The sequence below is a fragment of the Hypomesus nipponensis genome, chromosome 23 (assembly GCF_054491055.1).
Source record: "Hypomesus nipponensis isolate SF chromosome 23, ASM5449105v1, whole genome shotgun sequence".
Lineage (NCBI taxonomy): Eukaryota > Metazoa > Chordata > Actinopteri > Osmeriformes > Osmeridae > Hypomesus > Hypomesus nipponensis.
Window position 1 is genome coordinate 19,711,936 of NC_140383.1, and position 14,571 is coordinate 19,726,506.

General features: G+C 48.7%; 1 protein-coding gene across 1 annotated transcript in view; it reads left to right on the forward strand.

Annotated features, from left to right (window-relative positions):
• The first annotated feature begins 358 nt into the window (after positions 1 to 358).
• Positions 359 to 14,571, forward strand: part of nalcn (sodium leak channel, non-selective) — a 70,421-nt gene continuing 56,208 nt past the window's right edge. Inside the window, exons 1-9 of the mRNA XM_084689665.1 lie at positions 359 to 420; positions 1,174 to 1,314; positions 1,687 to 1,869; positions 5,416 to 5,499; positions 5,838 to 5,977; positions 6,058 to 6,186; positions 8,150 to 8,301; positions 10,079 to 10,221; positions 10,932 to 11,036. Coding sequence (XP_084545791.1) covers positions 379 to 420; positions 1,174 to 1,314; positions 1,687 to 1,869; positions 5,416 to 5,499; positions 5,838 to 5,977; positions 6,058 to 6,186; positions 8,150 to 8,301; positions 10,079 to 10,221; positions 10,932 to 11,036 — 1,119 coding nt within the window. The 5' untranslated portion in view covers positions 359 to 378. The remainder of the gene's footprint in view (positions 421 to 1,173; positions 1,315 to 1,686; positions 1,870 to 5,415; positions 5,500 to 5,837; positions 5,978 to 6,057; positions 6,187 to 8,149; positions 8,302 to 10,078; positions 10,222 to 10,931; positions 11,037 to 14,571) is intronic.

Here is a 14,571-nt window from a genome sequence, read left to right on the forward strand (position 1 = left end):
GGAGGGTTAAAAGTTCAAATGTATTACCTGTTAGGCTATTTTTAGACTGTTCTTACTTTTCTCTCACTCACCCTAGGACTGTGATGTCCAGGAGCTGAGTCTCTCTCTTTCTCCCCCTCCCTCCCTCTACGCTTCTCTCTCTGGCTGGGTTAACCACCCCTCTGCGACCCGGGGATGAACGCACCAATGAGGAGCCTCACAGTGAGTCACGTGGTCTCTCCTGGTCCCTCCCATCCCGTTGCATATATGCCTCCATGTCAGACGATGGTGCCGAATGTTACTGTAGATGTTGGTTCTGTACTGTACATGTACACCATATATGCCATGCTGTTGACTAACTGTTGTGTGTTATTTACAGGGTATGCCTGATCGCATGTTATGTGCAGTGCTGGAGCAATTTCAGCTTTACTTTTCCCTTTGGTATGTGTGCTTTGTCTCCATTGAGGGTGTCACCTCTCCCTGTGTACTTGTGTTGAAATGGCCCCCAATATTCTCTCCCTCTCTTATACGCGCACGCACACACACACACACACGCACGCACGCACACACACGTACGCACGCACACACACGCACGCACGCACACGGCACGGTAGGGAGAACCCTACCATCACCTCTTTTTTTTTTCACACGCATGACGGAGATCACTGGTGATCTTTGTACTTGTATCAGGTAAGTCTGTGTGACGCTGTTCCAGTGTGGATACACATACATGTCCCGTCTTCCATGTGTGTCACATACCATTCAGCAACACGACACATGGTGTTTGATATTCAACCGTACTTTTCTTTTCTGTCAAAACCTCCCCAAAACAAACCCCGACTTGGCCATCCACTTCTGAGCATTGCAGTTGCTTCCCTATTTCACAAAGCAGGTAGCGCAGGTATCAGTGACTTATGCACTTTGTAAAGCTCTCCCTTGGAAGTCGCTTTGGATAAAAGCGTCTGCTAAATGAATACACGTTAGTGCACGCACACGACATTGAACAATGAAACAAAGTAAATAGTCGACCGTCGATATTGAGTGTACAAAAAGCAGGACTCGTGGGCCACCGTTTCCCCACACACAAGCGCTGATGATAAGGTTATGCTCAGACGTGGTGCAGCCACTCGCCCCTGACCCTGTTGGCATCTTCTCATTGGCATGGGTGACTGTGTTTCTGGTTGCGTCTCTCAGATCCACTCCCTGTATAGCACGGCCAGCCCCAGCATGCTGAAGAGAAAGCAGAGCTCGCGGGTCGAAGCCCAGGCCATGACAGACTTTGGGCCGGACGAGACCCTGGCTGACAGCGCCGACATCTTCTGGATCAACAAGCCAGTGAGTGACCAACCCGTGAATGGCAATCCACTCTTTGACTTAGGACCTGTCTTCGTCAGCAAGGTGCCGCAGACCCGACCAAGAGGTCACCGTTTAGCGTTCGAGTGTTCGTCTTAAAAGGAACAAGTCATGAATACAAGTCAAAAACAAACTAGAGATGAGTGTTCCTGGGAGTTGTCTTCCTTGAGGGGTTTTAGGTGGGCCACGGGGTCAGTTCCGTGGGCGTACGTATAGCCCTGCGCGACGTGGCTCGTGGAAAAGGGCTATGCAAATACATTTCGACTTGATGTGAGTCGAAAAGGAATGGTGTATTTTGGGTCGTTTCCATTGCAATGAATTTCCGCTTGGACTTTCCCTGCCTGTTCCTCCTAGTGGGTGCACAGCCTGCTCAGGGCCTGTGCCATCGTCAGTGTCATCTCAGTGTGCATGAACACCCCCAAGACGTTCGAGCACTACCCCCCCCTGCAGTACGTCACCTTCACCCTGGACACCCTCCTCATGTTCCTCTACACCGCAGAGATGATCGCCAAGATGCACATTCGAGGAATCGTCAAGGTAAAAAGACACGACACATCGACATTCAAAACGTCATTGAAGAGTTATAAATGTACCGTGTGTGTATTAAAGAACGATCCACAGTACTGGGACTGTGTCCATTTGAGAGAAGGAGTAGCTTCGTAGTATTCATTGATTTGCTTGTTGCCTCTCAGTGTCCTCAGTCAAAACAGGAGAAGGACTGAGTCTTTGGCTTTGAGTGTCCTGAGTTTGGGATTGAAGCACAGTAGGCCAACATAGCTTCGCACAGTGCTGTAACAGGTGGAATAGTTGCGTGCTGAGAAAAACCTCGATTGTGCGTCGGTCGAGTAAGGGGTTCTTTTCCTTTTCCGCAAACCCTAACTCACCGCAATAAAACATTTGTTGTACTTCCCATCACCTCACGGTGTTCCAGTGCTATACCACTCCTCTCAGCCTCTCCATCTCTCCATCAGTCTGAAGCAAGGGGCCTGACAGGGCTCTCTGATCCTTCAGCACTGTTTGGATCACAGACAGCCTCCTATAGAAGAACCCAGAAAACAGACATCTGGCAGATGAAAGAGTCTAATTACTGCTATGGAAAGCGTGGACAGCTTGATTGGCAAATCAGGGATAACAAGCGCTCAGACGGGGAGGTTTTTCAGACGAGGCGCCGCATCCCGTCGCTTCCGGAGAGGGAGGTAAAACAGCTGAGTCATTTGGACTCGGGTTCTGCCTGTCTGAGAGGGTCAATATGGGCCGTTAGCATCTGTCATCCCCGTGTTGAAGGGACGACGGCTAATCATTCTCTATTCTCTGTGTGTGTGTGTGTACGTGTGGGAGAGAGATGGAAAGGACAATGGTGTGTGTGTGTGTGCGGGAGTGTCTTTGGAAATATGTCAGTGTGAATATCAACAACATGCCACGTTTCGCATCGGGGTGATAGATCTTCTTCATATATCGATAATCTGCAACATCTGCCTGAATTGTGACTTCAGGTTTATCTACGACTCGGGGCATTGTTTTGCCAGTTAGTTTAGGAGGATGCCCTGTAAATATATTGGCCCTTGTTATAGATTTTAAGGATGAGCTATGTACGGGCAGTTTTAAACATCCACCATCGCACCCTTGTCACAGCTCAATAGTGCAGAGTGAGGGGTGGCGTTGGTGTGTGTGAGTATGAGTGTGTGTGTGTGTGTGTGTGGCAATCTGCAGGTTTTCTGAGCAGGTACTGTATACATACTTAAAATCAACAGGCACTCCACCTGATACCATCATTCAAGCTACATTATGGCCTTTTGTCTCCCTAGGAGCCAGTTTCAGTGTGTATCAGATTTACAAACAGACACCTGCATGCAAATACACACTGATATCCTGAGAGGCTACCAGGGCAGGCTATGGTAGTGCAGCGCAATAGAAGGCAGGCACAAACAGAAGGTTCACAGAAGTACTTAATGAGAAACAAGGTTATTATTATGTAACTCAGTTAATTTCATCTTCTGTCTCTCTCCACTGGAACATGTCTTAGTCATTAAGGTACTTTCCTGTGTAGTTGACATTTTCAACGACTGTTTGCCCAGTTCCTTCCAGCCATGTCCTCTGCTCCCCCTCTGCTGCCCCTCTGCTCCCCCTCTCGTCCCCTCTGCTCCCTTCTGCTCCCCTCTGCTCCCCTCTGCTCCCCCTCTGCTCCCCTCTGCTCCCCTCTTCTCCCCTCTGCTCCCCTTTTCTCCCCTCTGCTCCCCCTCTGCTCCCCCTCTGCTCCCCTCTGCTCCCCCTCTCATCCCCTCTGCTCCCCTCTGCTCCCTTCTGCTCCCCTCTGCTCCCCCTCTGCTCCCCTCTGCTCCCCTCTGCTCCCCTCTGCTCCCTTCTGCTCCCCTCTGCTCCCCTCTGCTCCCCCTCTGCTCCCCTCTGCTCCCCCTCTCATCCCCTCTGCTCCCCTCTGCTCCCCTCTGCTCCCCTTCTGCTCCCCTCTGCTCCCCTCTGCTCCCCCTCTGCTCCCCTCTGCTCCCCTCTGCTCCCCCTCTGCTCCCCTCTGCTCCCCTTTTCTCCCCTCTGCTCCCCCTCTGCTCCCCCTCTGCTGCCCTCTTCTCCCCTCTGCTGCCCCTCTGCTCCCCCTCTGCTGCCCTCTTCTCCCCTCTGCTGCCCCTCTGCTCCCCTCTGCTCCCACTCTCGTCCCCTCTGCTCCCCCTCTGCTGCCCCTCTGCTCCCCCTCTGCTCCCCCTCTGCTCCCCTCTGCTCCCCTTTTCTCCCCTCTGTTCCCCCTCTCGTCCCCTCTGCTCCCCTCTGCTCCCCTTTTCTCCCCTCTGCTGCCCCTCTGCTCCCCTCTGCTCCCCCTCTCGTCCCCTCTGCTCCCCTCTGCTCCCCCTCTGCTCCCCCTCTGCTCCCCTCTGCTGCCCCTCTGCTCCCATTTTCTCCCCTCTGCTGCCCCTCTGCTCCCCTTTGCTCCCCCTCTCGTCCCCTCTGCTCCCCTGTGCTGCCCCTCTGCTCCCCTCTGCTGCCCCTCTGCTCCCCTTTTCTCCCCTCTGCTCCCCCTCTGCTCCCCTCTGCTCCCCCTCTCGTCCCCTCTGCTCCCCTCTGCTCCCCCTCTGCTCCCCTCTGCTGCCCCTCTGCTCCCCTTTTCTCCCCTCTGCTCCCCTCTGCTCCCCTCTGCTCCCCTTTTCTCCCCTCTGCTCCCCTCTGCTCCCCTCTGCTCCCCCTCTCGTCCCCTCTGCTCCCCTCTGCTGCCCCTCTGCTCCCCCTCTGCTCCCCCTCTGCTCCCCTCTGCTCCCCCTCTGCTGCCCTCTTCTCCCCTCTGCTGCCCCTCTGCTCCCCTCTGCTGCCCCTCTGCTCCCCTCTCTCGTCCCCTCTACTACTCCTCTGCTCCCCCTCTGCTCCCCTCTCTCGTCCCCTCTACTACTCCTCTGCTCCCCCTCTGCACTGAGTGTGCAGGCTTTCTGGGAGATGCAGTGTGTGCAACTACGGCCATTTTGTCAAGTGGCACTCGATCCAGTGTGGGAATGTAGCACCCCTCTTTTTCCTGTCCTTGTAATGCCACAACGCATGTATAGTGTACACACAATGATTTACCAGTAGTAGAATGAAGTAGCCTAGCTCTATGGGAAACCATGAACCTACTGGTTCTGTGCCTCTCTCTTTCTCTCTGGTACTCTATCTTCCCCCGTCCTGTTTTATATGTAGACGTGGTCAGTCTGTTATCTTCCACCTGGTTATGCGTTAGCTTAAGCGAATGCATTACTGGTACTCCCATTCTGCTCCTTCTACTTCCTTCTCTATCTCTTCTTCCCCCCCCCCCCCATTCTCCTCCTCCTCCCTCCGTCTTCTCTGACTCCTCCACCTTTTTCTATTTTTTCCTCCGTCTTCAGGTCTTGTTCCTCTTCCTCCAATTATTCCTCCTCCACATCCTACTGCTCCTCCATCTCTTAGTCCTGTCACGAACCACAGCAATAATGACTAGTTGCACAAAGGAAGATGTTTGATTCAGTTTTTGTTTCGTTTTTTTCAAGCGTGTGGTCAGAGTGTGGTGTCGACATTTTCCCATAGTCATGGGGCTGGTTAATGCCAACCCCCTCTGTCTTTCTCTCTGTCCAGGGGGATAATTCCTATGTGAAAGACCGTTGGTGTATGTTCGATGGCTTCATGGTGTTCTTCCTCTGGGTGTCCCTAGTGCTACAGGTACTGTCACCTTGAATACCTCTATAGTGGTACAGGTAATGTCACATTTAGTACCACACTAGTGCTATGTTGACTGTCACAGCTACAACCTCACCAGTACTAGCAGTGCTGTCCCATCCTCACTGGTGTTGCCGGTTCGACTACAGAACCAGGGGGGCCTCCGTCAGCGCTACATCAAACCCTGCTTGTTCAGTTGGTTCCATAAAGTGTTGGAACTTGGATACTTCATCTGAGTTTCTATATTCTGGCAATTCCCCCCCCCCCCCCCCCCTCCACTACACCCTACCCCCTTCACTCCCCCCCCCCCCCCCCCCCCCCTCCACCCCGCCCCCTTGCAGGTGTTTGAGATAGCAGATCTGGTGGACCAGATGTCTCCCTGGGGAATGCTCAGAATCCCCAGAGCCCTCATCATGATCCGGGCTTTCCGAATCTATTTCCGCTTTGAGCTTCCGCGCTCGCGCATCACCAACATCCTCAAGTACGTAAGAGGTTCCATAGTTCAGTCAGGATTCGGATAGATGCTGGGACCAACCTCTGTCGTCTCCCTCGTGTCCCAAGGCGCTCGGGCGAACAGATCTGGAGCGTGACCATCTTCCTGCTCTTCTTCCTCCTCCTCTACGGAATCCTGGGAGTACAGATGTTTGGAACGTTCAACCACCACTGCGTCACCAACGACACCGAGAAAGGGTGAGAAGGAACCGTTTGATCGTAACCCGCAAACGGTCCCAACCAGACATCTCCGAGGCTCATCAATGCCTTTTCTGATTTGATGGCGTTGTTATCATTTCTAGTTTGAAACTGTTGCAGACGAGTGTCTATGATTCAGGCCTCTTGCATCACTATACAAACATTCTGGATGTTCTCATACTGTGACCAAAAATGTGAGTTATTATTCCAGCTGTAGGTTTTACTGCCTCATAAATATCTATCTGGGTGTCAGTTTTTGCTGCCAATTCAACACTGATTTCTGGGAAATTGGCACCATGAGGAAAACAAAAATGTGCTGTTACCGGTATATTTGTTAAATACAGTACATTGTTAAATAAACGTGGGTGGATACTAATTGTCCATTCAAGTTCTCACTCAAGCACATAGACCCTTCTTCTAGTTTGTGTGGGTGGGTGTCTTTGCCGAGGATTGTAATATTTGGATGTGGAATATGAGTGTGCCGCGAGGAGAGAGCGAGACAGGCCCGGAGGGAAAGATGGGGAGCAGAGGAGCGTCCATCGCCATCACCGAGATGAGATCTGCCGCCGGCGAGAGTTCTAATCATAATAATGAACATTTCCTTCATTGTCTGGGCTCGATGCTTAAACTCATTCCTGTCCAATCTGGCCTCAATCTGTCCGTATCTACCCCCACCCCACAGCCTGCCCCCAGGGGCACCAGCGGATCTTACTGGCTAGTCCAGAACCAAATCCTGATTAGAGCAGAGTGGCTGGTCCGTTTGCGATTTGTTGATTATTAGGCTCCGGCCTCCAAATCCCCCTGATGGGTGTGTGGGTGTTTGAGGTAGGCATTCAGACATATGTCATATCAGGGTTGTTGCCGGCGACTGATCTTTAACAGCCATATGCCCTTGGCACAAAGTCACACAGCCCCGGGCCATTCTTTCTCTCTCACACACACACACACACACACACACACACACACATGCACGGAGGGGGGGGGGGGGGGATTTGATTCAGATGGAGACTGACAGAGAGAGAGGGAATTTTAAATGCTGAGGTGATGGTCGTTATATATTGGATGAAAAGGCTTTTGGATTTGTGAACAAAATGGGGTCGTCCCCTTTTTTCCCCCCTCACATGTCAGAGATAATTCCCGTTGACCTTGCCAATCTCTAAAAGCCATACGGAGAAAGAGCCACCTGTGAATCCCATTAAATTCCCATTTCCAGCGACCAGGACCGCACGTGGCTCTATCCTCTTCAACCTGCCAGACCTGTGTGATGCTAGATTGGGAATGTGTGCCACAGATTGGAATGGACACTGAATGCAAACGAATCACCATCCCTTATCCCCTCTCCCGCACTTGTTTTTCAGTGCGACTCCTCAAACCTTTTGTCCAAGGGCCCTCGGCTCGCTCTCCTCTTTTGACACTTGATCTATCATCTGCGTGTTGCGTGGGGGGGGGGGGGGGGGCGGGGGGGGCGCGTTTCAGATAACACACTGTGGTATTAGCTATTATCCTCCCTGGCGCAATTATCTGGATCAGGATTCAACACTGCGCCTGTGATTGCCCTTTGTGATACTGCAATAAATGAACTCTGTGAATGTGGTGGGGGCCTTGATAAACAGCCTGGATGGATGTCTGGCTAGCCAATTTTTGAAGACATTACTTTTCATTAGCGACATTAAGCCGCCCCTGAACTAACACCTGCGGCTAGAAGACCTGGGGAGGACAGAAGGGGGGTGGAGGAGGGGTGGGGGGTTTGTGTCGCCCAAAAACGTGTAATAGCCTTTTATTTTCATGGCCCATCTTTCAGGTTGTGTAAAACGCATACATAAATAATTTTGAGAGTTAACGACCGACTGTCGTTGATCTAGCGGAATAACCTGTGTTGAGGCATGCCTGTCTGCTACAAAAATGTTTCATGCGTGTGTATAATGTTAGTGTGTGTTCGGTGAATGTGTGTGTGTGAGATCAGGAACGTGACGTGGAACAGCCTGGCTATCCCAGACACCCACTGCTCCCCAGACGGTGAAGGATACCAGTGTCCTCTGGCTTTCAAGTGTATGGACCTGGAGGAGCTGGGTCTGAGCAGGCAGGAGCTGGGATACAGTGGCTTCAATGAGCTGGGTAGGCACGCGCACATACCCACACACACACTCACCCACACACACATACTAACACACACACATGCACACACATGCATACTCACTCACTGACACACACAAGCACTACACTTTTTACTAATGATGTTAGTTTGGCTCCATTGTCCTCTTGTATTGCCCTGGACATTTCCTGTGTTTCCAACAAAGCACGTGGGTACAAAATGGCTTGTATGGATGGAGAGCCTCCATAACAACGACCACCCTGCTGGGGAGATGGAGGCTGGGGGGAGCTCCGGGAAACTAGCATATCTGATGGCCTTAATGCTGTGGGCCTCCAGGGCAGGCAGTAGGAAGCAGACAGCAAGTAGCTGGCAGTAGGAAGCAGGCAGTAAGCAATAGGGAAGCAGGCAGTAAGCAGTAGGAAGCAGACAGTAGGAAACAGGCAAGCAGGCAGTAGGAAGCAGGCAGTAGTAAACAGGCAAGCAGCAAACAGTAAGAAGCAGGCAGTAAGCAGTGGGAATCAGGCAATAGGAAGCAGACAGTAAGCAGTAGGAAGCAGGCAGTAAGGAGCAGGCGGTTAAAAAGCAGGCAGTAAGCAGAAGAAAGTTAGGAAGCAGGCAGTAGGAAGTAGTCTGTAAGCACCAAATCAGAGGAAGCAACCGGTAAGTAGCTGGCTGTAGGATGCTGTCAGTAAACAGCAGGCAGTGAGCATCTGGCAGTAAGCTGCAGCAGTAAGAATCAGGCAGTTAGCAGCAGAGAGCAGGAAACAGGCAGTTAGCAGCAGGCAGGAGGAAACAGGCAGTTAGCAGCAGGCAGTAGGACGCAGGGAGCAGACAGCAGGATCCCGGCTGCTGTGTTGGTAAGCGGCTTCGAGCTGCTCTCTTATCAGCTCAGCGAGGCCCAAATCCACTGTCAGGACACAGTACACTCCAGGCATTAATCTCTAAATTACGGCGAGAGAGAGAGAGAGAGAGAGAGAGAGAAAGAGAGAGAGAGAAAGTAAGAGAGAGAGCGAGAGAGAAAGAGCCTGTTGTTTGATTAACGAGAAAAGAGATGGTAGACAAGAGTCGGATTTGGGTGGGGGGCCATAGATGGGGGAGGGAGGAGTGAACTGTATGAAAGGAAAGGTAACGTTTGTGGGTATGAAAAGAGACAAAAAAGAGATTAACTCTGACACTGGTGTGTGTGTGTGGTCAGGTGTTTCCTTGCGGGCTATTTCACTAGGGTAACGCCTCCTACTGATGCTACAATCGGTGCTGCCAGCTGCTGGGGTCCCATTCTTCTAGATTACTAGCTTTCTGGTACTAAAAGTCCCCCCATCCACCAATCAGGTTAGTGATAGAGAAAGCTAGTATTCTATCAAAAGGATCTCTCCAAATGGGATCTAAAGCATCTCGATGGTCATTTGAGAGCGCTTCAGACAATTGGAGCGGTCCTCCAATGAATCTGAAGCATGCAGATGCTGTATGTACTATTCATACAGATAGTAAAACAGCAGCACTGTGTCCACTGCTGCTTGATCAGTGGTCAGCTGAAGACGCCTTACAAGTCTTAATATTATACAACGTGTTCATTCGCTTTTCTCCAAAACTACTCATAAGGGCTGATTGGATCTCTGCCCAACTCTAGATCTGCAATCCAATGCCTCGACCACCGTGCCGTACATCTTCCTGTTACCCGCCGAGCCTAACCCAGGCATACACACACCTCGGCGATAGAGCAGCACGTCGAGTCCACGCCGTTGTTTGTGTCCGCCTTCCTGTCCTACCCGCGTGTGACCCCTCCCCCCTTCCACCCTCCAGGAACCAGCATTTTCACGGTGTACGAGGCGGCGTCCCAGGAGGGATGGGTGTTCCTCATGTACCGAGCCATTGACAGCTTCCCCCGCTGGCGCTCTTATTTCTACTTCATCACCCTCATCTTCTTCCTGGCGTGGCTCGTCAAGGTAGCTGACTTCACCTATACTATAGCCGTCTACCTGGTCAGATCTTTACTATAGCCGTCTACCTGGTCAGATCTTTACTATAGCCTTCTACCTGGTCAGATCTTTACTATAGCCGTCTACCTGGTCAGATCTTTACTATAGCCGTCTACCTGGTCAGATCTTTACTATAGCCGTCTACCTGGTCAGATCTTTACTATAGCCGTCTACCTGGTCAGATCTTTACTATAGCCGTCTACCTGGTCAGATCTTTACTATAGCCGTCTACCTGGTCAGATCTTTACTATAGCCGTCTACCTGGTCAGATCTTTACTATAGCCTTCTACCTGGTCAGATCTTTACTATAGCCGTCTACCTGGTCAGATCTTTACTATAGTCGTCTACCTGGTCAGATATATACTATAGCTGTTTACCTTAACAGATTTATATCGTAGCTGTCTATCTGGTTGGATCGGTACGGTAGCTGAGTACCAGATCAGATCCTGTACAGTAGCTATGTGACTAGCATTATTTATGAGAGACTGATGGTCACCTAGTGGAACATCTAACATCGTTCAATATCTTTCAATACTTTCCCCCTACCTCTCTCCCTCTACCTTCCCCCCTTCCTCTCCTCTCCTCTTTGTCTGTCTGCTTGTCTCTCTGTCTGTCTGTCTGTCTGTCTGTCTGTCTCTCTCTCTCTCTCTCTCTCTCTCTCTCTCTCTCTCTCTCAGAATGTCTTCATAGCCGTCATCATTGAGACATTTGCTGAGATCAGGGTTCAGTTTCAGCAGATGTGGGGGTCGAGAAGCAGCACCACCTCCACTGCTACTACACAGGTACAGTTCACTCACACACCGTGACACAAGTTGACCAACCAAGTTTACCCACGATTCCAGCTAGGAATGCTGTCTCCACAACAGGAAGGGATTTAAATCACAGCCATCTGAATGGATCTAGTACTGAATATCTGTTGCCCTTCCCCTAGGCTTATGCTATTCAGCCGCCATTTGCATAGTGGTTTAAAATGCATATTTAATGTGACAATGGTCCTCATCTCAACCAGAATATTATTATATCTGCCAAGATAATGGTGATGAGTTATGCAAATGTATTTGTGAAGGTGAGGGGGGCCTATAATATGGAGCTTTGTTGAGTGTATCCTGTCGGATCTGCCTTTTTTGAGCTTGTAGTGAAATCGTTTTTTCTGTGATGGTGAGAAGGAGAGAAGATTGGACACTAGGTGTTACTCTGTTCATGGTGCACAGTTATGCAGTGTGTAAACTGGAATTGCTGTTGCTGGTGTAGGGGTGGGTCTGGTGACTCTACAAATGACCCAACATTTTTTTTTTACAAAAACATCCTTATTAAAATACATGGATTGATTGTAAATGGATTGCTTTCCTTATTTGCATTATTGTATTTGTCTTTAGTATTGTTGTAACACTGAATTACGACAAAAAACGTACCCGCTGAAACATGAAGAAATCGTATCGGTGAAAATATCCAATTTTCCGTGTGGATCACAGCCTCTGAGTGTGAAAAGGAAAACAATTAAATGATGGAGTCTATTGATGTGTATGTGTGTGTGTGTGTGTGTGTGGGGGTGGGTGGGTGGGTGTCCCTAGGTCTGGCAGAGACAATACAGCAGTACGCCCGTGTTCACTCACTCATCTTCCCACTCACTCACGCTCAGAGTGGCACGGAGTGGCGTGGCGTGGAGCCTGAGGAGTTGGCACAGAGCAGAGCTGGCAGACTGAGAGAAAGCTGACACTAAGACTGGGAGGCCCTGGGCCCTTTCCTACCTTTAGGACTCTGAACCGGAGAGCGGGAAAGAGAAAGGGAGGGCGACCAGTCTGAGAAGAGACAGAGAGGGGAGGGGAGAGAGGGAGGGAAGCTGAGAAGTGAGGAAGAGAACAAGAGACAAGGAGACACAAGAGTGCAAGGTGGGATGGGGAAGAAGAGGACAAAGGAAAAGGGGGAGACACCGAACATGAGAATGGATTGAAAAGGACAATCGAATGGGACTGTTTATCATGATTGCAATGTGTGTGCCAGATTAAGGAGAGAGAGAGCCACAGCAGGTGTTGGGCTCACCCAGGTCAATCGCCAACACCTGAACCCATCACCTGTATGAGAAGATTTGTCAGGGCGGCAAAGGTTCCCCTGACTACATAGGTTTCTTTCTTTAGATGTCGCTGAAAAAAATGTGTCAGTGGAAATAAGGTGTTTGTTAAAGAAGGCCATTGCCTTCCTCTGCAGCCGAGAGGAATGCGTTCTGTATCTGTAATGGGGTTTTGCTCAGTGGACAGAGACGGAGGCTTTCTTGTGGCTCATTTTATTCTCCAAGAGATAACTCATCTTAGAAGGTAAAATAAATCGGCTAAGGAAAACGGTGACTTCTGAACCTTTGAGCACAGGGGAAAGACAGGGAAAATACATATTTTTGTAGTTTTCACAAGAACACAAGACGAATATAATGCACTTAATTTCCAGACGGATACAGTATGAGAACTGCCTTGTAGCAGGTTGCATGTGGAATGTATTTTGTAAGAGCTAGGTGTTGATATTTCCTTTCTCTTGTATGAATAAATTGTTTATATTCGGGCCGATGCCCCTAGCACTGAAGCAGTGTTACGACCTTGAAAACAATTAGGCTTTTCTGTCGCTATCAAATTTAATTATAATCACATTGTCACGCCCCAATCTTTTATTTAGAGGGAAAAAGCAATTAGCTGAAGCGTTGCAGCGAGCTGTCAGTCACGGGGCTTGAACACTGCTTCTTCTGATCGGGAGTAGATCCTGGGGGTAGATCCTGGGGGATGCAACAGTCTCCTGTCACACACACACACACACACACACACACACACTAACAAAGACACACACACAGTCAGTTACTGTAGTCCCTGTGGAGGAAGCCTTTGAAAACACTTTGATCTCACAAAAGTGAACAGATCTCAGCATCCAAATTCCTACAGTACCAGGAACCAAAAAGTCTTTTTTTTCCAAGAGGCTGACCTATTGTAAGAACCCTTCAGGGCAAATCTGTGTACCAAGGTGACTGTCTGGGCAGATCAGACCCTGGGACCACAAACTACTGAGTACAAAAAAGAAATGGCAAAGGCCATTCATGTACAGTAATGATATTCCAGTAACCTTTTAGTCTGTTACAGTTTATGGCATAACCTTGTTTAATTTATTTAATAAAACAATTCAAGGCATTTGTCCGGTGTTCTAAAAGTTAAACATGGGGTTGGAGATAATTAGAAAACTGGCAAATGTCAGTTATTATGTTAATGTTTATAAGGTAGTCCGAATAATAGACTCCACTATTGTTCACCTTTTAGTTAGAAGATAAGATATAGTTGGCTGAAGGGTTTTACTGGAGAACATTCCTAGCTGATTTCACAGTGAGAAGTTGGCATTCAAGAAGATGAGTAAACCATGCTGGGTATTGGGGTTGATTGAAAGGTTGGAAAACAAACTCAATCAAACTCAATTGATTTTATTTATGTTTTATGTGTTCAGTTATGGTTGTGTAAAGCTTCCCAAGAAAATATATTCAAGTGACCACCATAATCGATGCCCGAACAATGTGTTCTTTTGAGGCTTTTCACAAACCATAACTTACCACATAAAATGTTGCATTGTTTATTACTCCTATAATATATATATATATATATATATATATATATATATATATATATATATATATATATATATATATTTACAAAAAAACAATAGGATTGTAGCCGTAGGATACAGTTAGCGATTAAGCACTAACTGTCAAAGGGAGAGCAAGGCAAGAAGCCTCCAATCTATCAGTTGAAATTTGTAATCGATCAATGATTGCATCAAATTGCATGAACCAAGGGAGCCCCGGGTAAGAGTGTGCAGCACTAAGTCTAAGGTCTGGGCTCCTTTTTTCTGTCTCTCTCTCTCCAGCTGTCTATAAAAATAGGCTAAAAAGGCAAAAAATACAATAATACATCTTAAAACAAACTTCCGTTCAAACTAGTTCACATATACTATTTAGCTAGCTAATCAGTAGGCTAGCACATGTTAGCTTGCTGTCTTTCCATTTTCTTTCACCAAACTGATGGCAAGACATTTGCGGTAGGAAGAATAGGAATTTTATCGACTAACAAATCAGGCAACAAGCCACAAATGTAATTTTGCAGTAGCTGTCCTTGTCAGTAAGTGAGTGATTTACAGCTATGGGTTCATATAATTCCATTAATCATGATTATTCTAGCATCGTAAGCAAATTACTTATGTCTATGAAGGGTCATTTAGAATTAGTCTATGTCAAATAAACTTTCTAACTAAATGCTGCTGTGGTAATTACCCTATATTACCTACATTGATATCACA